Here is a 22737-nt window from a genome sequence, read left to right as displayed (position 1 = left end):
CAAAAAACCTGGATGTACATTTCCAAAATATAAGATATAAAAATAAAAACTACATACAGCAACAATGTTTTGTGTTGTGTGTGGGCCTATTACGTCCACAAATTGTGTTGTTGAGTCGTTTAGTCGTGTTCGACTCTTCTTGACCCCCTGGATCAGAGCATGCCAGGCACTCCTGTCTTCCACTGCCTCCTGCAGTTTGGTCAAACTCATGCTGGTAGTGAAGGAAGGTGAGGACAGGTGACCTCACCTAGGCCCGAAGTCACCCCCCACCAAAGCAGGCTCAAAGCTTCTCAAAACTTTTCAGAATCATTTTCTCAGCAGCTAAGCATCAGAAACATTCCGCTCTGCTGTAACAAAGGTAGAGAACAGTCCATTGTTTCTCAGGCCTTTCTCATGCCTTCTGACCTTGCTAAAGAACCACATTGCAACTTGCTTTCTGTCCGGGAACCATGCCAGAACAAGAGGTTGAAACATATCTGAACACTCTGAAACCCCTTTCCTGGGAAGAGCGCCAAGAGTCCCAATAGTCCCAAGACAGCTTTCTGTTCATGCTCAGAGGAACTCCTGAGGGAGGAGAAAGGGGGAGGAAACTGGAAAGGGGTATATATGCTTGTGCACATGATTGTGAACTCGTGCATGCTTTTTGTGACTTATCACACTTGCTCCTTCTACCAGTTCATGGATGGTAGAAATAAAACCTTTTTCTCCGAAACTATTCCTTGAGTGTCTGTTGACTCCCACTTCCCTTTCCCAGGCGCAATATTTTTCCCACCCGAGGGCAAAGCCTCATAAGGCTACATTTCTTGGTGTGTTGGGCCGGGAAAAACAGATTCCCTGAGGATAAGGGATGTGGGTTCAAGGCATCCCTGCGGTGAACAGCTCGGATCGTGTCAGCGGTTCCAGTGCACATCCTGCCAAGTTCGTGGGAGGAATTGCCACCTGTTCCTGAGTGGACACACTGCAAGGACAGGAGAAAAGGCAAAGGCCGTGAGGAAAGAAGGTACCTCAAGGGAAAAGGTAAGCTCCACAGGGATAGGTGGGAGCAAAGAGCGTTTGATCAACTCCGCCAGCAGGGTAGAAGAAGTGCCACTGGTTTTGGTGTTGCCCAGAAAAGCAGCAAAAAGGGTGCTGCAGGGCCCCGGTCGAAGTCTAAGCGCTGCCGGTTATGGTTGGTTGTTGGTTTTGTGCCCAGAAGAAGCAGTAAAAGGTGCTCTTGGGCCCTGGTCAAAGTCTAAGCGCTGCCGATTGTGGTTGGTTTTGGTAAAAAGGGAATTGGGGGAGGTGCATGGGTTTTTCTGAATGTGTGTGGGGGGGACACTCCAGTGAATGTTTTGAGTGTGTGAGACGTTGGAAGCAACGTCTGGTCTGTGACTGAGTGAGAGAAATGACGTTAGGAAGAGGGAGTGTCCCAGTATCCCAAGTGTTTCAGGGTTCCAGGGTCATGGAGAAAAAGCAGTAAAACAACTCCCACGACCCCCCTGCGATGTTTCCTGAACAAACTGGAAAGATGCCACAAAGGGAGGGGGTCACGGAGAGCCTTCTGATCCCTGCTAAAATCCTCCTTAGCAGAACTGGTGCGCAGGAGCCCTGCCACCCTCTTTCCGCAGACCCATCAGATTGTGGAGTGCGAAGAAAGGGCTCCATGGGTCATCTAGTCCAACCCCCTGCAATGCAGGAGTTCCTTTGTCCGGTCAAGGTGGTGGGGGTTGGATTGGAGCCCCCATGCCTCCCGGCCTAAGACCAACAGGGGACGGGGCCGTCTTCCTTCCTAGTCTTCTTAGGACCCACTCTGTCCCTTCGCCTTTTCCATCCTCCGGCCTCCCGGCTTCGGTTTAGCTCCGGGATGGCTTCTTCTCTGCCTGGGGGGGCTGGACTTCCTTTTTCTCCTTCGCTGCAAAGTAGAAGGGAAAATGTACCAATCTCTATTATTGTATTTTAGTGTTTTGTTGGAAGCCGCCCAGAATGGTTGGGGAAACCCAGCCAGGGGAATATATAATTATTATTATTATTACTATTATTATTATAGTTCTGGGTCATCCAGTGCATCTGCTGGGTCCAGGAACATGTACATTTAGCATTTCTCCCCAGGGCTAGGAATAGATGTGTGGAACTCCCTGCCACAAGATGTGGCCAGGCGATGGTCACTGGGTTAGGTATACACACACACACACACACACACATATAAGTATTTGTATCCCACCTTCCTATTGTAAAAGCTATTTTCATCGTTGGAGGGGTGTTATTATAACATTAAAAATAACTAAGAAGGGATACATTCAATTACAGTATTTTTTGCTTCACAGAATGCGTTGACAGTTGCTTTTGGGGGCTGAATTAATCAAATGGGCAAATAATACAGCAATAAACATTTATGGATGGATCACACAGCAGGGGCCAGCCACCCAGCTAGGAAAGTGTCTTTCTGATAGGATGGCTTTGATCACACTAACAGGTGGGTTGAGCTAAACTCCCCACCCTTCTTTTTAAAGGACGTGTTATAATCTGTTCTCGAACCTAGCCATGTCTGGGTACAATTACCGCTTTTCAGCTTACAAGGAAAATAACATTCAAAGCGATAGGATCTTTTTATAGAGCCCAGAGGTGTAAATAGAAGCAGAAGAGAAAGTGATTCAGCCGTCAAGATGGAAAACACCCACGATATTCTGGAGAAGTACCTGACAATCTCCTCCACATTTGGGCTCAATTGAACCATAAAATCATAGAATTGTAGAGTTGGAAAGTAACCCAGGGGTCATGTATGTAGTCCAAAGCCCTGCATTGCAGGAATCTCAGCTACAGCATCCATGACTGCAACTATCTCCAGGGCCTGTGAAAGTATATTTGTTCTTTTAATTGCTCTTGTTTCTGTACCAGTGGGAGGGGGCAACAGGCAGGATTTCGGCAGCCTTTCCCCATCCCTTCATATATTTGGGGAAGCTGCCCCTGTTGAATATCATAGAATCATAGAAGAGTTGGAAGAGACCACGAGGGCCATCAAGTCCAACCCCTTGCCAAGCAGGAAACACCATCAGAGCACTCCTGACATATGGTTGTCAAGCCTCTGCTTAAAGACCTCCAAAGAAGGAGACTCCACCACACTCCTTGGCAGCAAATTCCACTGTCAAACAGCTCTTACTGTCAGGAAGTTCTTCCTAATGTTTAGGTGGAATCTTCTTTCTTGTAGTTTGGATCCATTGCTCCGTGTCCGCTTCTCTGGAGCAGCAGAAAACAACCTTTCTCCCTCCTCTATGTGACATCCTTTTATATATTTGAACATGGCTATCATATCACCCCTTAACCTCCTCTTCTCCAGGCTAAACATGCCCAGCTCCCTTAGCCGTTCCTCATAAGGCATCGTTTCCAGGCCTTTGACCATTTTGGTTGCCCTCCTCTGGACACGTTCCAGTTTGTCAGTGTCCTTCTTGAACTGTGGTGCCCAGAACTGGACACAGTACTCCAGGTGAGGTCTGACCAGAGCAGAATACAGTGGCACTATTACTTCCCTTGATCTAGATGCTATACTCCTATTGATGCAGCCCAGAATTGCATTGGCTTTTTTAGCTGCCGCGTCACACTGTTGGCTCATGTCAAGTTTGTGGTCAACCAAGACTCCTAGATCCTTTTCACATGTACTGCTCTCAAGCCAGGTGTCACCCATCTTGTATTTGTGCCTCTCATTTTTTTTTGCCCAAGTGCAATACTTTACATTTCTCCCTGTTAAAATTCATCTTGTTTGTTTTGGCCCAGTTCTCTAATCTGTCATATCGGCTTGCCTGCATTATGCTTTATGCACCCCCCCCCCCAAATTCGCTGCCCTATGAGGTGAGGGGGTAGTGCCTCAGATGCTCTCTCCCTTCAGGCACTTCATAGAATGGCAGAGTTGAAAGGGACACCGACGCTCATCTAGTCTGACCCCCTGCAGTGCAGGAAGCACAGCCAAGGCCTTCAATACCGGTCATGTGTTGGAAGAAGAGGGTGTGCGGGAGAGGAGCCCCAGGTTGTGGCTACTCTCTGTCAATCTGCACATGTTCAGAGACACTCATTTCTAAGCACAAGAGTTCTCCCAGGACTGGCAGCCTAGAAGAGGTTTCCAGAGGTCTGTATCAGGACACCTGCGTTGCATACAGAAGATGCCCAAGCCAAGTTAAAAGGATCTGGGAGCGAGTGAGCAGGGTATCTGCCTGGGCTCCAGAGGAGCTGCTGCTGGTCTGAGCAAGCTGCATTGGGCTAAGGAACAAACAGGCCGAGGCACTATAAAGCACCGCACTATATGCACCCCCAAGGCCTGGTTGAAGAGGCACGTTTTCATCTGGAGCCTAAAGGAATGTAATGAAGGCGCCAGGCAAACCTCCCCGGGGAGAGCGTTCCAAAGACAGGGAGCCACTGCAGAGAAGGCCCCGTTCTTGTGTTGCCACCCTCCGAGGGAAACAGAAGATGATCTTGGGGAACTTATATGGCTTTAATAGAAATGTTATGAGGATTTAAGTATAAATAGATTAATGGAATTTTAAAGGTAAAATAAGGTTAGAATGTGCTAGGATAATTATAGGACAGATAACAGAGGAAGATGGAAAGGAATTGCTGAAACATTTGACAGAAGTGGAATACAAAAAGGGAGGTGTGAGGAGGTCGGTGAAATAAGTGAATGAAAGATAAGATACTGAAATTGTTTGAGTGTTTTAAATTAGTTTTGTTTGGTTTTGTTAGTTTAATGTGTCTAGTGTTATGTAGTGTCTTTATATTGTATTGTATTGTTCTTTTTGTTTTTTCTTTCTGTTTTTATTTGGTTCTGTGTAAATTGTTCAAAAAGTAATAAATATTATTTAAAAAAAAAGAAGATGATGATCTTGGGGTATGGAGAGAGGCGATCCTTGAGGAATTGTGAGTCCTTTAAGGCTTTATAGGTCAAAAGCAGCATTTTGAATTGGGCCGGGAAACTAACTGGCTTGATTAAGACCATGGGTAGGCAAACTAAGGCCCGGGGGCCGGATGCGGCCCAATCACCTTCTCAATCTGGCCTGTGGACAGTCCGGGAATCAGCGTGTGTTTACATTAGTAGAATGGTTTTTTTTTGTTTAAAATGCAACTCTGGGTTATTTGTGGGGCATGGGAATTCATTCATCCCCCCCCCAAAAAATATGGTCCGGCCCCCCAGAAGGTCTGAGGGACAGCTGCCTGCTGAAAACGTTTGCTGACCATTGATTAAGACTATGCTTTTTCCGTTTTAGGGTCCCAGTTTACACAGACACAAGCTGCCACCAGGTCTTTCAGACAACATATGTATAGTGTATATATCCTGGAAGTCACCCTGTAAGGTAGACTGAACTGGGCCCTATTGCTTAACAGACCTTTTTCCTTTTTTGAAATAAAAAAGGGGGTCACGGGCACGACTGAGCGACTAAACAACAACACTGCCTTGTTTTAATACGAATGGTTTGGAGCGAATGGTTATTTTAATGGTGCGGGCGGCTTCCAAAGTTTGCATTTTCCCAGCGCGTGGCGCACGAGGAAGCTTCACCGGTTGAATTCCTGCCTGCCGCTTGGCGTTCCAAGGCCCGTGATCGGAAATGACGGGCGCAGCGAATGCCAATCAACCTCCCTTTCGCCAATCCCCGCCAGCTTTTGCTCTTGCGCGCGAAGGGCCGCCCCTTTCTCTTCCCCGGCAGCTGATTGGCTGATCCTGTCTACACGGGAACCAGGTCCGGCCGGCTTCGCTTCCTTTCCACTGCTCTTCCTCCAGGCGCGGTTTGTTTTTGCGGAAGGAGTGCTCCCTGGGCGAGCGAAGAGACAGGACTGCCTGCTCCTCTGCGTGCAAAGAGCCAGGTTTATGCCTGCGATGGAAAAGGTAGAGAAACGTCGTGGTTTCTGCAAGAAAACAAACACGCAGGCATCACTTTGCTTCTGGGCGGGTGGGAGAACCAAGCTTGAATTTGTTTTCTGTACTCCAGTTCACTCTTAATTATCGCAGCAAGAAAGCAGCCTCAGGTTTTTTTCCCCTTTCCAGGGTAACACCACTCCCGGGAGGATGGAGGAGAAGAACAGGTCTCCATCCCAGGGTATTTTAGTTTAAAAGGTCTTCAACTTTTATTTCCGAAACTTGACCGCAGTGAGAGACCAGACATGGGGCTTGTTAAAAGCAAGAGCACAGATGGAATGGAAATCCAGTGCCTGGTGGATTTGAACCCGTTGCCCGATGAACTGCTGGAGCTGATCCTGAGCTGGGTGCCTGCGCGGACACTGGTGACCCGCTGCCGCTTGGTGTGCTGCAGGTGGAGGGACCTAATTGACAGGCCCACTGTCTGGAAACTTCAGTGGGAGAGAGACCCACGCATGCACGATGCCATTGAAGCCGCCCAACGATGCCCCCGGATGGACTGCCGCCGAGTGGGGGTCCTGCGGCCCTTTGGGAGGAACCTGATCAAGAACCCCTGTGGGACAGGTGAGGGAGCTGATGGGTCAGGCAGGAGGGAGGCAGGTGGGTCCCAGGGAGTCTAAAGTCCAGAACTTGTCCCTTGCAATGCTTGCACTCTAATCAGAGACACTGTTGGGATTGCGGGGTGAGGAAACGTACTCTGCACATTCCCAGAGGCAATTCTCTTTTTTTAAAAAAATAATATTTATTAGAAGTTTTATGCTTACAGAAAAAAATATAAAAAAGCAATAAAAAATTAACAAACAATACATCGAGAATAGAAAAGAAAACAATACATCAAAACAACAAAAGAAGAAAAAAAAACATTTTAAAACACATCCAATTTCCATTTTATCTTTCATTTACTTATTTCCTCGACTTCCTCACACCTCCCTTTTTTGTATTCTAGTTCAAATTAGCTAATTCAGCTAATCCTTTCCCTCTTTCTCAATTTTTTCCAAAATTTTCCACTTTAGCCCATTAACAATCAGTTTTTGCTTAATTCTTTATAACATTTCTGCTAAAACCATATAATTTCCTTCCAGTATTCCTCTAACATTCCTCCCAGAGGCAATTCTCAATGCTTTCTGAAGCAAGAACTAAAAACAGCTATTAAGACATGATGTCATGGTCCTGTCCTCCCAAGCAGAAGCATTATGGCTCTGAGTCCTGGTGGTGCGTTGTACTCATGGATGCTGGATTAGATGAGCTTTGGGCCTGATCCAGCGGCCAGGCTCTTAATAATAATAATAATAATAAATTTTATTTATATCCCGCCCTCCCCAGCCGAAGCCGGGCTCAGGGTGGCTAACAACAATCAAATAATACAACATTCTAAAAACATTTCATTATAAAAATTAATTAAAATCAAATTGATGGCAACCGTTAAGCAAAATTCTGTGCAGATTGCCAGAGGAGGGAGTCAGGCTGCGCCCTGACCAAAGGCCTGGTGGAACAGCTCTGTCTTGCAGGCCCTGCGGCAAGATGTCAACTCCCACAGGGCCCTAGTCTCTTGTGACAGAGCATTCCACCAGATTGGAGCCACAGCCGAAAAATCCCTGGCTCTGGTTGAGGCCAGCCTAACCTCTCTGTGGCCTGGGACCTTCAGGATGTTTTTATTTGCAGACCGTAGGTTTCTCTGTGGGGAATACCAGGAGAGGCGGTCCCGTAGGTACGAGGGTCCTAGGCCGTATAGCGCTTTAAAGGTTAAAACCAGCACCTTAAACCTGATCCTGTACCCCACTGGGAGCCAGTGCAGCTGGTATAGCACCGGGTGAATGTGATCTCGCAGCGAGGACCCCGTAAGGAGTCTCGCCACAGCATTCTGCACCCGCTGAAGTTTCTGGGTCAGTCTCAAGGGCAGCCCCACGTAGAGCGAGTTACAATAATCCAGTCTGCATTCCTATGACACCCATTCCTACATTCCTATGTCAACTTGGGGCTCATTCACATTTACTTTTTACCCCAAGCTTTCTAGGCACAATTCTGCGTTTTCCCGGTTTGTGTCCGAGCCGTTCTGTTTGTTGGTTTTGCACTACTATCTTCCCCAGGAAGATCCGCTCTTTAATGCTGAATCGGAACAAACGGCGATTCAGGTCTTCCACGGATTGCCGAGAGTGTTTCTTTGTGGGGAGAGCAGCAGGGGGAGGAAACAAAAACGGACAGCATCCAGGAAAGAATGGACCTAGAAAGTGGGCAGGAAATGAGTGTGGATGAGCCCTCGCACTTTGCATCCAAAAACGACATCTCCACTGATACCCGTTATTGTGCCCACAGAACAGTTTCAACACTGGGTGATCCAGCATGGAGGGAATGGGTGGAGAGTGGAAGAGAACAGACAGCATGTGGAAGGAGCAGAGGCCCAGACTTGCTTTGCCTCATCATACGTGTGAGTCAATGTGGGAGACGTCACAATCCCGGTTTTTTTGGCAGCTCCATTTTCCTGTGGCCTGGGACATCCTTTTTAACTGCAGCTGGCGGCACAGCCAGTTTCTCCTCCCTGAGTTGCCAATTTTGCTTGCTGTTCGCTTAACAGGTCACAAACTCTTAGCTGCTTTGTTTCTGTAATGATGCCGTCTTTCTGGAAGACGCAAAGAGCCCAACACGCTGTAAACATAGCATTAATGTCTTTGTTGTCCCCCACCCCACCCAGGTGGTGTGTAAAATCACAGCTGATTGATTTGCTGAAAGAAGGTTTTCCGGAGGAGCTCATGGATACCTGCCAACCTGATGTTATTATTTGCGACTGGTGAGCTCTACTCTTCTTTTGATCTCCCGAGAATTAGCCTACATAATATTATTATCAATAATAATAATAATAATTTATTTATACCCCACCCATCTGGCTGGGCTTCCCCAGCCACTCTGGGCGGCTTCCAACCAAATATTAAAATACAGTAATACATCAAACATTAAAATCTTCCCTAAACAGGGCTGCCTTCAGATGTCTTCTGAATGTCAGATAGTTGTTTATCGCTTTGACATCTGATGGGAGGGTGTTCCACAGGGCAGGCGCCACTACTGAGAAGGCCCTCTGCCTGGTTCCCTGTAACTTGGCTTTTCGCAGTGAGGGAACCGCCAGAAGGGCCTCGGAGCTGGACCCCAGTGTCCGGGTAGAACGATGGGGGTGGAGACGCTCCTTCAGATATGCTCCATTCCTTTTGCTGCCTTGGCTATACCCCATCCTCTCTGCCATCCCTTTCAGGTGGGGTGCCCGGGAAGACTGCGGCTGCAGGTACAAAATCCGTGTGGAGCTCCTGGCAGCGGATTGGTCAGTAATTGCTGAATTCAACGCTAATCCGGATCCCATTCCGCAGTGGAACGATGCCCAGTATCAAAAGGTGTTCTTTGCTATCCAAGGCTTATTTTCCTTCCTTTTGGGATTAAAGATCGTAGGTGCCAAAAGGCTGCATCTGATCCAAATGCAGATGCTAAGCCAAAACCTGGGGGGTGGAGGCGGAGTTAATGGTGCACTAAAGTGGCATAGCAGCCTCATTTGTCAAAACAGCAAAAGTCTAAATACAAGTGTCAGGTAAGATTACTTTGGAGCTAATTATAATGAAGTCAGAGCATTCAGTTAAAACTGGGTGATCCAACGATTGCTCCTTAAAACAGACTTATTCTGAACTCCTGCTCCATGTGTTGCTAGGTTTACCACTCTCCAAAGTGTGGCTGCTTTATAAGGCACAGGGAACGAACCGTGATCTTGGCATTATTATCTTGTTATTTTAAATGGAAGCATTGAAGGGGACAGAACGGGAAAATTCACATCCAGGAACGGGAGCCTCCCCCATTGATCGCTTTGCAGCCTCACATAATCTGTTGAACGCTGCAACCATCTGCAAGGCGATAAAACGCCTTCAAGAGTGTCCACATACCCTTAGTTTTAACACTAAACCTTAGCACTCAGATCGCTTGTACAGAGTGTAAATGGATGCTGAACACAAGTAAAATGGACAAGTAAATTACCGTATTTTTTGCTCTATGACTCACTTTTTCCCTCCTAAAAAGTAAGGGGAAATGTGTGCGCGTCTTACGGAGTGAATGCAGGCTGCGCAGCTATCCCAGAAGCCAGAGCAGCAAGAGGGATCACTGCGTTCGCTGCGCAGCGATCCCTCTTGCTGTTCTGGCTTCTGGGATTCAGAATATTTTTTTTCTTGTTTTCCCCCTCCAAAAACTAGGTGCGTCTTATGGTCTGGTGCGTCTTATAGAGCGAAAAATACGGGTACGTCAAAACATCAGGGCGATCGTGTACTCCAAAGGTAGCGTACTGTATCGCGATGCACTCTTATCTGCAAAGACACCAACAATAGTTTTTACTATTTAATCCTGCTCTTGCAAAACTGTTTGAAATCCAAACTACCTGTTAAACCGTCCAGGCACTGGTGTGACCTTGCATGTATTGCCATGAAAAAGATCTCTTTAACAGAGGAAGACTGGCTGTACGGAGAGCAACATCGGCCAACGTTGCCTCAGGAGGAAGCGCTGCAGGGCTTTAATTAAAGCAAAAAAGATGCAGGACGCGAGAAACCTGTGGCAAGCTTTCTAAGGTGTTGCTGTTTTCGAAAGGTTCTCCTCCTTGACTTTTTGCTCCTCCTTCTGCCTCTGTAGGTGTCCCACGTGTTCAGGAGTTACGGCCCCGGCGTTCGCTACATCCAGCTCTGGCACAAAGGGGTGGACACACAATTCTGGGAAGGGCATTACGGGGCTCGCATCACAAACTCTACAGTGCTGGTAAAACTCTCGCCGGAGCCCCTGCGGTCTCCCACCAGGGTGTTTTTCTCGCTGCCGCCAAAACATATTCCACCCAGATCACGTTCTTCCAGGTGGAGAAAAATCCTGAAGTGATGAGAGTGTTGGTTAAAGCAGAGTTCCGTGCCCAGCGGAAGGATGAGGAGTACGTGCTGCATACTCTTGGTTGCTTTATTTACAGTTCAAAGCAGTTATATTACAGAAAGACATCTTGCCTCTGCCGGAGCAGAAAAGCATCCTCTCTCCTCGACAGCTTGGAGAGAAAAAAACACAGTGAAAAACAGGAAACCAGTGTACGTCACATCCAGTCTCCCTTTCCCGTGAGAAACTCCAACAGTACAGTACAGACTGTGGAATGTAAACACCTGTCTCGTGACAAGCCCTTTCGCTGCACAGTGAAGGAAAACAGAAACCAACATCCTCCCCCTTTCTGTGAACATCACTGGGCAGCGTGTTCGTACAATATCAGTACAAACCCAACTTCTGCACATAGGTACAGTGTTGATCCCTTGATACAATCTTGGATAATACATCAGCAGGAATTTTATTACCTGGCATATAGGACACCGTTACGAGTCCCTTCTGAATACATTCCCTAGCATGCTGCAATTTTAATTGCAAGTGCTTCGTGCTTTGCTTACAACCTTCAGACTTCAGCAAAGCCAAACATGCTTTGTTGTCCTGGTAAACCTGGATTGGACATTTGACAGGAATTTTCATATCTTTGCACAATTGTATCAACCATTCACAATCCTTAAGTGAATAAGACAGTGCATTCAGTTCAGCTTCACAAGTACTTAAGCTAACTGTTGTTTGCTTCTTGCATGACCAATCAAACAGACCCTGATTGTACATGTAGCAAACTCCAGACGTACTTTTCCTGTCTTCAGTGTCACTTCCAAAACTTGCATCTGCAAATATCTCAAGACCACCAGACTTCTGATTGTTAAATCTCAGTCTGTAATGCATAGTGCCTTTCAAATACCGCGCTATGCGTTTCAGAGCTTTCCAATCCTTGACACTAGGATTGTTGACTTGTCTGCTTAGCAAATTACAGCTAACAGCAATGTCTGGTCTTGAACATCTGGCAATGAAGTTTAGCTTGCCTAGCACACTTCTGTACAGTGTAGAGTCAGAAAATGCTTCTCCAGTGTCATCTACCTGATAACCTGTTGTCATCGGTGTGTCTACAGGGTTAGCATCCATCAGGTTTAGTTTGCTTAACACATCAGCAATTTTCCGTGACTGGTGTACTAGAATGTTACCATCTTGATCTCTTTCTATTTCCAGAGATAGGTAGTTGTTTACCTCACCAAGATCTTTCATGTCAAAGTGCTCTTTCAGTTGAGCTAGGGCGTTATTGTACATTGCGACATCTTTCCAGAAGAATAATAAATCATCAACATAAAACAAACAGTACAGTTTCTTTTGCCCCTCCTCTTTGACAAATACACATGGATCAGCTTTCCCTTGCTGAAAACCTAGAGAAAACAATACTTCAGTGAGTTTTGTGTGCCAACACCGTGCACTTTGTTTGAGACCATAAAGGGATTTCTTCAGAGCACAAACAAATCCCTGTTTTACCTGTACGCCATCAGGTGGAAGCATATAAAGTGATTCATCCAGAGATCCGTACAGAAAAGCTGTATTAATATCATGGTGACTAATGTGTAGATTTTCCTCTGCAGCTAGCTTGAGCATAAGCCTAATGCTTTCATACCTCACTGTGGGTGAGTAGGTCTCGTGATAGTCTTCACCTGGTACTTGTGCAAAACCTCTGGCTACCAATCTGGCTTTGTGTCTGACTATCTTGCCATTTTGATCAGTCTTCGCTTTGAAGACCCATTTGCTTCCAAGCAGTTTCATTCCTGGAACTACTGGAACTAGCTCCCATGTTTTGTTCCTTTCCAAGGAATCAAGCTCAGCCTTCATGGCATTTAACCATGGTTCAGCTTCCTTTGAATCCAAACCCTGGATTTCTTGGAAACTTGAAGGTTCAAATACCTTCTTGGAGCTTTTAACAGCTGTTACTGCTATCGTAGCAAATTCATCAGCAAATCTCTTTGGAGGTTTGCCTTTTGTGGCTCTCTGTGACCTACGAATTAGCCTTAAGTCTTCAACACTCTCCTCTTCCTTCTTAGGAGAAAAGCGACCTATTGTGAACAATGGTTCTTCCAATTCTTGATCAGAGCTTTCAGAGGGTCGCATAGAGGCTTTCGCACTCTTGAAATCCTCTGAATCACCCGATTCAGTTTCAGATTCAGACTCAGAACCTTCATCAGTGGGTGTGGGTTGTTGTGGTTGCTTCTGACTATCCTCAGTCTCATCACTGTCATCAGGATAACATTGGAAAATTCCCACATTCTCCCCCCACTTTGCATTGTATTCAACACTTCTCGTGAGCTTAATTGTCTTAGAGTCAGTCATCATTATTCTGTAAGACCCTTTCTGATAACCTAGAAAGATACCATGCAATCCACGCTTGTCTAACTTTGAATTTTGTGGTGAATGAACCCACATGTCAGAACCAAAAATTTTCATGTGTTTGATGTATGGCTTCTTGCCAAACATCTTTTCATAGGGGGTACAACCAATCGCTGAAGATAACCTGCGATTGTAACTGTAAACAAAACACGAGAGAGATTCGGCCCAATAACTCTCTGGAAGATTGGCATCATGCAGCAAGGTTTTTAACCCTTGAAGCAATGTCTGATTTGCCCGTTCCGCAAGTCCATTCTGCCATGGCGAGCGAGGACTAGACAAATCGTGTTGAATTCCTTTCTCAGTCAGAAAAGCTTCAAACTGCTGAGAAGTGAATTCTCCCCCGCGATCACTGAAAAGAGTCTTTATCTTCTTACCATGCACATTTTCCAACCAAGCACAGAATTCCTTGAACCTAGGAAAAGCCTCTGATTTCTGCTTGAGATTGTACACAAAAATATATCTAGAAAATGCGTCAATGAGAACCATGAAGTACCTATTTCCACCCAAAGAGGGCGCTAGTGGTCCAACCAAATCAGCATGAATAATCTGGTATGGTTCCGTAGCTTGCCTACTAGACACCTTACCTTTCGCAGCCATTTTCACCTTGTTTGCTGCGCATGCTTTGCACTTCATGTGGTACCTGCAGGGTCTAATAGTCATACCTTCAACCAAGGCAGGCATTTTAGATACTGCCTCAAAATGCAAATGACCAAATTTTCGATGAAAATCATGAATACATCCTGCATGCAAACTTTTGTTAGAACCTGCAATGCAACAAGTGTCATCCTGCACAACATCATCATAATACAAAACAAACAAACGATCAACATATTCAGCATGCAATTCATAGTCATTTTTCTTTGTGATGATGCACTTCTTGTTCTTGAAGGAAACGTCAATGTTCCGCTCATTCAGTTGTCCAACGCTGAGCAGATTATGTTTGGCGTCTGGCACGTAAAGGACATTCTGTATCGATAAGTCCAAACTGTGAAGAACAACAGTTCCGTAGCCTTTACTGGGAATAGTGTGGTCATCCGCCTGGTGAATCGCACCTTCCTGCGGTGTAAAAGACACAAAAAGTCTCTTATCGTTGCACATGTGGTGGGTCGCCGCCGAATCAACAACGAAGAAAGATCTAGACGTCTTCTGGACCTCTGCAACCTTTGGAGTGAAGCGTGAAACCATAGCCTTGTGCTGCGTTGTCCTAGACACCGGACCTTTGCCTTTGCCTCGGCCTTTTCCACGCGATGAGCTTTCGCTGCGCTGCTCTGTCTTGGCCCTGGGATATCTGCATTCCCTCTTCATATGGCCTAGACGTCCACACGAGTAGCATTTCACTGCCTTCAAAGCTTTGGCGCCATCTGGTGGTTCCACTGCACTATGGGATGACGTCTGTGAAGACTCCCCCTTGCCCATGCAGCTAGCACCCCGGCGATCTGCTTCATTTAACACCACGGCAGTAACAAAGTCCACTGTTAGCTGAGCTGTTGGCTGCACAGCAATCTGGGTTGCAACAGACTCCCAACCTGAACCCAAAGATTGTAGTATCATGAAAGAATACACAGCCTCTGGAAAGTTGAGTCCTCTCTGTTGCAGCTCATGTCTCAGATTTTGCATCTCCATCAGATGTAAACGCACATCTCCACCTTCAGCAAGAGCCATATTATGCAGCTTGTTAAAGTAAAACATAGTAGATCCAGCTTCTGTCCTTAAGTGAGCCTCTCTCAAAGAATCCCAAATTTCTCTGGCTGAGGTCTTATCACGCAATAGACAGAGCTCTTCTGGGGATACTATCAATGTAAGTGTTCCCCGTGCTTTGGAATCCTTAACTTTCCATGCATCTGTAACTGGAGCTGGGGGGGTTTCTGTAATGACCTCAAACAAACCCTCTTTCCGCAGAATTGCCTCTGCATACAAAACCCAGTCGGCATAATTTTTCTTGTTGAGCTTAGGAATCCCACAAGCATCCTGAAGGGCCATCATGACTCTGGCATTAGCCTTCAGCGTCATATATGCTGCTTTAAATCTTGCTGCGTCACTGCTGCACCTGCTTTATTCCAAAAGCGCACTTAAAAGTTACTTTCGATTTCCCCAGCATAGTAACATGAGCCTGGGAGCCATTTTCCTATTCCCGGCAAAACGGCTTTAAAAGTTCAAAGTCCAGCCATAAAGCCATTAACTAGAAGCTGGCAGGCTGTCCGGAGCAGTAGCAACATACCTCATCAATCATGTTTATGCGCAGAGCAGATTCCAATCCGATCTGTCCCTCTGCATTCCGATCCTTTGCCGGCACTCCGATTCGACTTCTGGAGCCCATAACCACGTGTTGGTTAAAGCAGAGTTCCGTGCCCAGCGGAAGGATGAGGAGTACGTGCTGCATACTCTTGGTTGCTTTATTTACAGTTCAAAGCAGTTATATTACAGAAAGACATCTTGCCTCTGCCGGAGCAGAAAAGCATCCTCTCTCCTCGACAGCTTGGAGAGAAAAAAACACAGTGAAAAACAGGAAACCAGTGTACGTCACATCCAGTCTCCCTTTCCCGTGAGAAACTCCAACAGTACAGTACAGACTGTGGAATGTAAACACCTGTCTCGTGACAAGCCCTTTCGCTGCACAGTGAAGGAAAACAGAAACCAACAGAGAGGACGTCGTTGATGGCTTGCAAGGAGGAGTTTTGAGACATAGGAACCTAAACATTTTAAATATATATATACTGAATTAAAGAAACCCTTTGGGTTTCCTTTACTGTGAAATTAAATAATCTTTGTTTAACTAATGTTCTGGGGTTTTTTTGCACTCTGAAAATAACAAGTTCACAAGACACCTTAAGAAAAGGCTGTTTTTAAAAATGTTTTATATTCTATTTTTTTGTTTTCTATTTCTTCAATTTACTATAATAATCTCACTCACTCACTCACTCACTCACTCACTCAATAAATAAATATTAAAAAGATTTGGCTGGTTCCATGAAACTCTGTGAATCTTCCACTTGCAGCAACCAGCATCTTCCTGGTACTTGGCCCAAGCACTCTATCTCTTAAGACAACCATGCTAGTCTTAAAATATTAAAATGTTTGTTCTTTGGGCGCCCAGCCAAGAAGATCACTAATGGAAGAAAAATGGAAATTGCCTGTTGATGCAAACCTCTGTAGGAAGAGGTGGACAAAAAAGGCCATGGTGACCATACCCAATAACAATTTTTTTTTTTACAGTAAACCACAACAGACAACCAGGACAACCAAAATCCATGAATCCACACTCTGTAAGACTTGAGTGAATGCAAAGGGGGAGAAAGAAGTTGGCGAATGTCCTCAGCTAGGGGTTGTCATATTTCGAAGCGCAGAAAATTAGGACACATTTGCTGACTTCTAGTTTTAACTGTGGATCCCTATGACGAGACTGCTCATGAAAAAAAAGGACATGCCTTGGAAACACAGGACAATATGGCAACCGTACGGCCTCCAGCCCACAGAAATTCCTTGTCAGGAGTGCATGCAGGAGCCAGGTCCTGTTACCAGTAGGACTTTGCAGGACAGGGGCCTTCCTAAGTTTGTTTTGGAAAGGCAATACACGGCCGCACAGGTGAGGCAGATTGGTAACTCGCTGCACCTGGTGGCAAGAGCCGGGAAGGGATATAAGGTCAGCATTTCCCTTTGGCTCTTTGCCACAGCAACACGTTCCCTGTCTTGCTGTGTTTGGCCCCTTCCTTCCTGATCCTCGGATCCTTGACTTCATGACTCCTTCCTTCCTGACCCTCGGACCCTTGACTTCATGACTCCTTGCTTCCTGATCCTCGGACCCTTGACTTTGTGACTCCTTGCTTCCTGATCCTCGGACCCCTGACTTCATGACTCCTTGCTTCCTGATCCTCGGACCCTTGACTTCATGACTCCTTGCTTCCTGATCCTCGGACCCTTGACTTCATGACTCCTTCCTTCCTGATCCTCGGACCCTTGACTTCGTGACTCCTTCCTTCTTGTTCCCAGACCCTTGACTTCGTGACTCCTTGCTTCCTGACCCTCGAACTCTTGGCTTCCTGACTCCCGGCTTCTGGACCCCCGTTCCTGCTCCCACCCCGCCATCTTGCCCCCGGTCCCGACGTCCTCAGCCAAGACTTTGACTGCCCGTAAACCGGACCGTGACATTCCTCCTAATTTCCACTTTTGCCAGAGTGGACCAGAGGACGTTCATTGAACAGGATGTGGCAGAGAGAAATATCCCCTAAGGATGGGGTGGGATTCCTCAGTTTCAAAAAAAAATTATGAACAACCCTAGGGGGCGAAATGGAGGAAGGAGATGGGTTAAATACATTGGATATAATATTCAGTTAGAATCCTGGAAGAGGTTGTGGAAGGAAGGTATTAATTTTGCTGCATGCAGTGCACTTAAATAAAATGTTATGAAAATGATGTACAGATGGTACCTAACACCAGCTAAACTTGCTAAAATGTGCAAGACAAGAACCAATGAGTGTTGGAAATGTAAAGAAAGGACAGGTATCTTCTACCACATGTGGTGGACTTGCAAAGAGGTAAAGGCTTTCTGGGAAATGGTATATAATGAGCTAAAGAAAATGTTTAAAAAAACTTTTGTTAAAAAACCAGAAGCCTTTTTACTGGGTATAGTGGGTGAAGAGATACCAAGGGAAGATAAAAGACTGTTTATGTATGCAACAACTGCAAGAACTCTTTTAGCTCAAAAATGGAAACAAGAAGAAGTACCAACAAAAGAAGAGTGACAGATGAAGAAGTTGGACTTTGCAAAACTGGTGAAGCTGACCGGCGACATCTGAAACCAGCACGATCAAGTATTCCAAAAGGACTGGAGTAAATTTATACGATATCTGACAGATTATCGTAAGCAATTAACATCACTAGCAGGGTTGCCCGATGACTTGTAATGAGAAGTTTTCTTGACTTGTAATGAGAAGTTTTCTACCTTTCTGTATTTATTTAAATTTTAAGCTATTTTGTAATGAGTGCAATTGGAAAACATACAAAATGCAATGATATAAAGGTTAATTTTGAAAGCCCTGAGGCAGGAGGGGAGGAAGTCGATAAGCTCTAAAGCTGTATTTTAATATTTTTTCGGAAGCCGCCCAGAGTGGCTGGGGAAACCCAGCCAGATGGGCGGGGTATAAATAATAAATTATTATTAAATTATTATTATTACAGTATAAAGAGCCAGGGAGGTAAAGTGGATAATAATGATGTGAATGTATATTATTAAATTGAGAATAAATAAAATTATACACACACACACACACACACCATATTTTTCTGTGCATAAGACTAGGTTTTTTTAACAAAAAAATTAGGTTTAAAATTGGGGCTTGTCTTATACACGGGTAGTGCTGAGGGGTGTTTTTTTAATTTGGAGTCCCCAAAAATAGAGGGCGTCATACATGGGGGGCATCTTATACACTGAAAAATATAGGTGTGTGTGTGGGTGTGTGGGTGTATATATATATATATATATATATATATATATATATATCTGTGTGTGTGTATGTATGTGTGTGTGTGTGTGTATATATATATATATATATATATATGAATGAAATGGAGGAGGGAGAACCTCGTGGATAAAATCCTGAGGGAACAAGTGTTTATACATGTTATTTTGAAGGAGGTGAGGACAGGTGACCCCACCTAGGCCCGAAGTCACCCCAGGCCTCAAAACCAAATTTCCCTTTTCTCTCTTCTAAAAATCCACATTCAGCTTTTCTCTGCTTTCTCACAAGATGCTGCTGCATAGGCAAAATGTCATTTTTATCAGTACGAGAGAGCTTCAAGAAGCTAATGAATAGACTCTATCTATGCCAAGAATAAGCAGGCCCAGGAACTGAGTCTTATCTCATCCAGTTGCAACACATCTTGAACACGCTGAACCGCAAGGCTCCTCAGCCCCCTTGGCTTCTCATCCCCCTTTCCTGGGAAGGGTGTCAAGAGTCCCAAAGACAGGAGCTTTCTGTTCATGCTCAGGGAAACTCATGAGGCAAGACTCCTGAGGAGGGGGAGAAGGGGGAGGGAACTGGAGGGAATATATGCTCTGTGCAAATGGCTGTGAACCCGTGCTTGTTTTGTGAAGCTATCACACTAGCTCCTTCTACCAATCCCGGATGGTAGAAATAAAGCTCTTTCTCTGAAATTATCCCTTGAGTGTCTGTTTGACTCCCATTTCCCTCTCAAAGCCTGTAAAGGCTGTGATCTTCTAGAAATCGTTGCCTTGGAAAGGTTCCTCTTGAGGAGAGACGGAGGCAGCTCCGTTAAGGGAACCATTTTGAGCTTGGCGTTAATCCGGCAGGGGAGAAAAAGGCGGGAAAGCGGCGCCTCAGCTGGAGGGTCTCGTTGGCTCAACCCCCTGCCTGTTCTGAGGAGAAATGTCTAACCTCTCCACAGAAACAACCCTGGAACAAATAATAAAATGCTTATCCTCAGTAGAAGTAGTATTATATTCTTCGCCAGATTGCCTCACCCCCTTCAGCTCCTTATTAGGTCTCTGAGGGAGGGAGGAACCGACACACAAAACCCAAACGTTTTTGAAGGAATCGCTTTGCAACGCCCTCCAAACAGAGGGATGTTCAGAAAAAAAATAAATAAACAACCTGATGCACCCAATGCAGAGAATAGGCTACGGCCGTCCGCAAAAACGAGGCCCAAATTAAAGTTTTTTTGTGAAAAATTAACACACTGCAGTGGTTTCGTGACCCAAATGCACAGGCCTAAACCCTTTTGCTGGAACGTGAGGCGGGAGGAGATCAAACATGGCAGATGGCCATCCAACTTCTGCTTAAAAACCTGCAGAGAAGAAGAGGCCGCAACCTCCCAGGTCGTCCTCATCGACCTAGACACTATTGAAAATGTACTCTGGAGATAATGGGTTTAAGGCTAAATTGGACCATCCCCTCAGAGACATGTTCAGATTCCTGGAGGTTCCAGAAGTGTTAAATATAGATTATATTCGTTATCCTTTTATTACAGCAAATACTGTTCATCTTAGGTCGCGGGAGGTGATGCACTTCAGAGGGGTGGAGATAATTGTGCAATTTTGCTTTAATGGGGGAGAGAGAATCCTTCAAAAGAAGGGTGGATTATCGTATTTTCCCATTATTGGAACAAGAATTGCACACCTATAGCCAAAGGTACTTTAATAAAAGCCGGGGAAGAGTTGGAAGGATTTTTAATAATGGCATTTCATTCAGTCTAATGAAGTGGCTTAGGGAACAGGAGCTTTTTAAATTGACCATGGGGGAAATGCAAATCCTTCTGTTCAAGTATTATATTCTTCTTCTTTGATTTGTGTTTGTTTTAGGAAAAACAAAACCCAACATATGTATTTAAAACATCAGATACTTTAAAAAATAAAACCAGAAACTTTAAAACTTGATTTTTTTTCTTTGTTCTTGCGGCAGCTCTCACGACCTGTAAAGGTTTCCAACGATTGTAAGTCTACAATAAAAAATATTAGATATCAAACTGGTTCATCATCAGTTTCCGGCTATACTCATAGGCAAGGAACAAGGCACCGTTGGCTGGGAAAGCTCGGATCATCGTAGGTTTCAGTCCTGAGTACAAGGCAAAGATACCTTCTTTCTGGAGAACGCTTGCAAACGTTACCATGAAACCTGCCTCTTTTCCAGCGATGGAAAGGACCTGAATTCTAGTTTTGATGCAGTCAATGGGATAGACAGCAATCCAGAGACACATGCCGCCAAAACCGCCGCTGACCATCAGCGCCACAGGGCCTAATTCCTCTTTGGGCCTTCCAAATGCAAAAAACGTCCGGCTCAGCTCATAGCCTCCAAAGAACAAAAAATAGCCTGGGATTTCGCGCAGCAAAGTGCTGGAGAAGCCGCGGTAGAATCCAAGGGGACCGTCCTTTTTCAGAACACCTTTCACTACCGACCAAACTGTGCTGCGCCCGCGCACGACCTCCCCGGATAACTGCATTTCGTGCATGGCCTGCAGGCGACACTTCACAAGTTCGGTGGGGCAGAGGACCAAGGTGGCGAAGGCAGAAGCAAAGGAGCCGGCGGTGGCATTTTGAAGGTCGCTCAGCGTTGCTTTCTTGTCCAGCCCAACGATGCGCCTTACGACGCTTTGGCAGAAGCCGTAGCACATGAAGAGCACGGCGTTTTCGGCAACGTTGGCGACCAGAGCCGGGGTGGTGCCTTCGTAGAAGCCTCGAAGCCCCACTTGCTTGTAAATCTTCACGAAACAGTCCACAAACCCTCGGTACATGGCAGGGAAGGTCTGCATTTTCACCTTGGCGGTATCAAATGGCTGGCCGGTCATCACACGGGCAGTGCCTCCTGCGGCCCCTGCTGTGAGGTCAATGGCAGCTTGGATGACAGGGTTGGTTTTCATGTTCCCCACTGGTTTTGTGGCGGCTCTAAATCACCAGGTTTGCTGCAGCCCACGAAGAGATGTGATGGACACCTCTCTCCAGCTCCAACTCGCCAGCGACCCGCCCTGGACCCCCTTATCCTTATTTGTTGTTATTATTACCTCCTTCTACCACAACTACTATATTTCAGTCCTTCCTTTAGAGTACTTACGGTGGCTCACATAATAAACTATAAGCAATTGCAGTGGGTCCCTCCCCCCCACAAATGCCCCATTGTGATGTTTGAGGCAGCTTTACTTGGTCAGAACAACTGCCAGCCGGTGGAGGAAAGTGGTGTCCACAAGCATATAAAGTACACAGCCTTAGAGAGATGCAGGCAGCACCCCAGCTTACATTTTGTTTAGTCGTTTAGTCATGTCCGACTCTTCGCGACCCCCTGGACCAGAGCACGCCAGGCACTCCTGTCTTCCACTGCCTCCACAGTTTGGTCAAATTCAGGCTGGTAGCTTCGAGAACACTGTCCCACCATCACGTCCTCTGTCGTCCTCTTCTCCTTGTGCCCTCCATCTTTCCCAACATCAGGGACTTTTCCAGGGAGTCTTCTCTTCTCCTGAGGTGGCCAAAGTCTTGGAGCCTCAGCTTCAGGATCTGTCCTTCCAGTGAGCACTCAGGGCTGATTTCCTTAAGAATGGATGCGTTTGATCTTCTTGCAGTCCATGGGACTCTCAAGAGTCTCCTCCAGCACCATAATTCAAAAGCATCCATTCTTCGGCGACCAGCCTTCTTTATGGCCCAGCTCTCACTTCCATACATCACTACTGGGAAAACCAGAGCTTGAACTATATGGACTATACTATAGCTTACATTTACACATGTAAAAATTAAGCCACTTTCTCAGAGGAAAAGTATGCCTGCGTTAGCAGAGCCGGGTGCTTAATTCAGCAAGGAGGTCACAGCAAGGTGGTATCTGGTTTTCGAAATCGCAATACTGTATATTACAAGCTAAGCATTGCAATATATGTATATGTCACAATGTCTAAAGTCAGGATGGAGCTATGCAGAGGCATTGGCTGTCTTCACAGTTTTCCCCGCATTGTGGTTTTTGCATATCATGATTCACGATATATTGCCGGGCCACAAATTATGAATCCGATATCACGATATGAACTTCAAACCAGTTTTGGTCGATATATCGCCCAGCCCCTAATGTATGTCATGATTCGCGTTATATTGCCAGGTC

At 45.8% G+C, this 22737-nt stretch overlaps 2 protein-coding genes across 3 annotated transcripts; one reads left to right on the top strand and one right to left on the bottom strand.

Annotated features, from left to right (window-relative positions):
• The first annotated feature begins 5484 nt into the window (after positions 1 to 5484).
• Positions 5485 to 15924, top strand: FBXO27 (F-box protein 27). 2 transcript variants are annotated; one of them, XM_083455925.1, is made up of 7 exons: positions 5485 to 5845; positions 6005 to 6439; positions 8189 to 8300; positions 8565 to 8660; positions 9117 to 9252; positions 10523 to 10764; positions 15793 to 15924. In XM_083455925.1, exons 2-6 carry the CDS (start codon positions 6121 to 6123, stop codon positions 10757 to 10759), a joined length of 900 nt encoding a protein of 299 aa, XP_083312051.1. In that variant the 5' UTR covers positions 5485 to 5845; positions 6005 to 6120; the 3' UTR covers positions 10760 to 10764; positions 15793 to 15924. The 2 variants fall into 2 exon arrangements, with proteins under 2 accessions (XP_083312051.1, XP_083312050.1); XM_083455924.1 differs by having other exon boundaries at positions 5485 to 6439.
• Positions 15925 to 20315: 4391 nt separating this feature from the next.
• LOC310684138 (mitochondrial ornithine transporter 1-like) lies at positions 20316 to 21849 on the bottom strand. The gene has a single exon (XM_083454620.1). It carries the CDS (start codon positions 21515 to 21517, stop codon positions 20615 to 20617), a length of 903 nt encoding a protein of 300 aa, XP_083310746.1. The 5' UTR covers positions 21518 to 21849; the 3' UTR covers positions 20316 to 20614.
• Between the last annotated feature and the right edge of the window lie 888 nt (positions 21850 to 22737).

This window comes from Podarcis tiliguerta (assembly GCF_965153285.1).
Source record: "Podarcis tiliguerta genome assembly, chromosome: 8".
Taxonomy (NCBI): domain Eukaryota; kingdom Metazoa; phylum Chordata; class Lepidosauria; order Squamata; family Lacertidae; genus Podarcis; species Podarcis tiliguerta.
The sequence above is the reverse complement of the archived record's forward strand: the minus strand, read 5'-3'. Positions and strand labels throughout refer to the sequence as shown.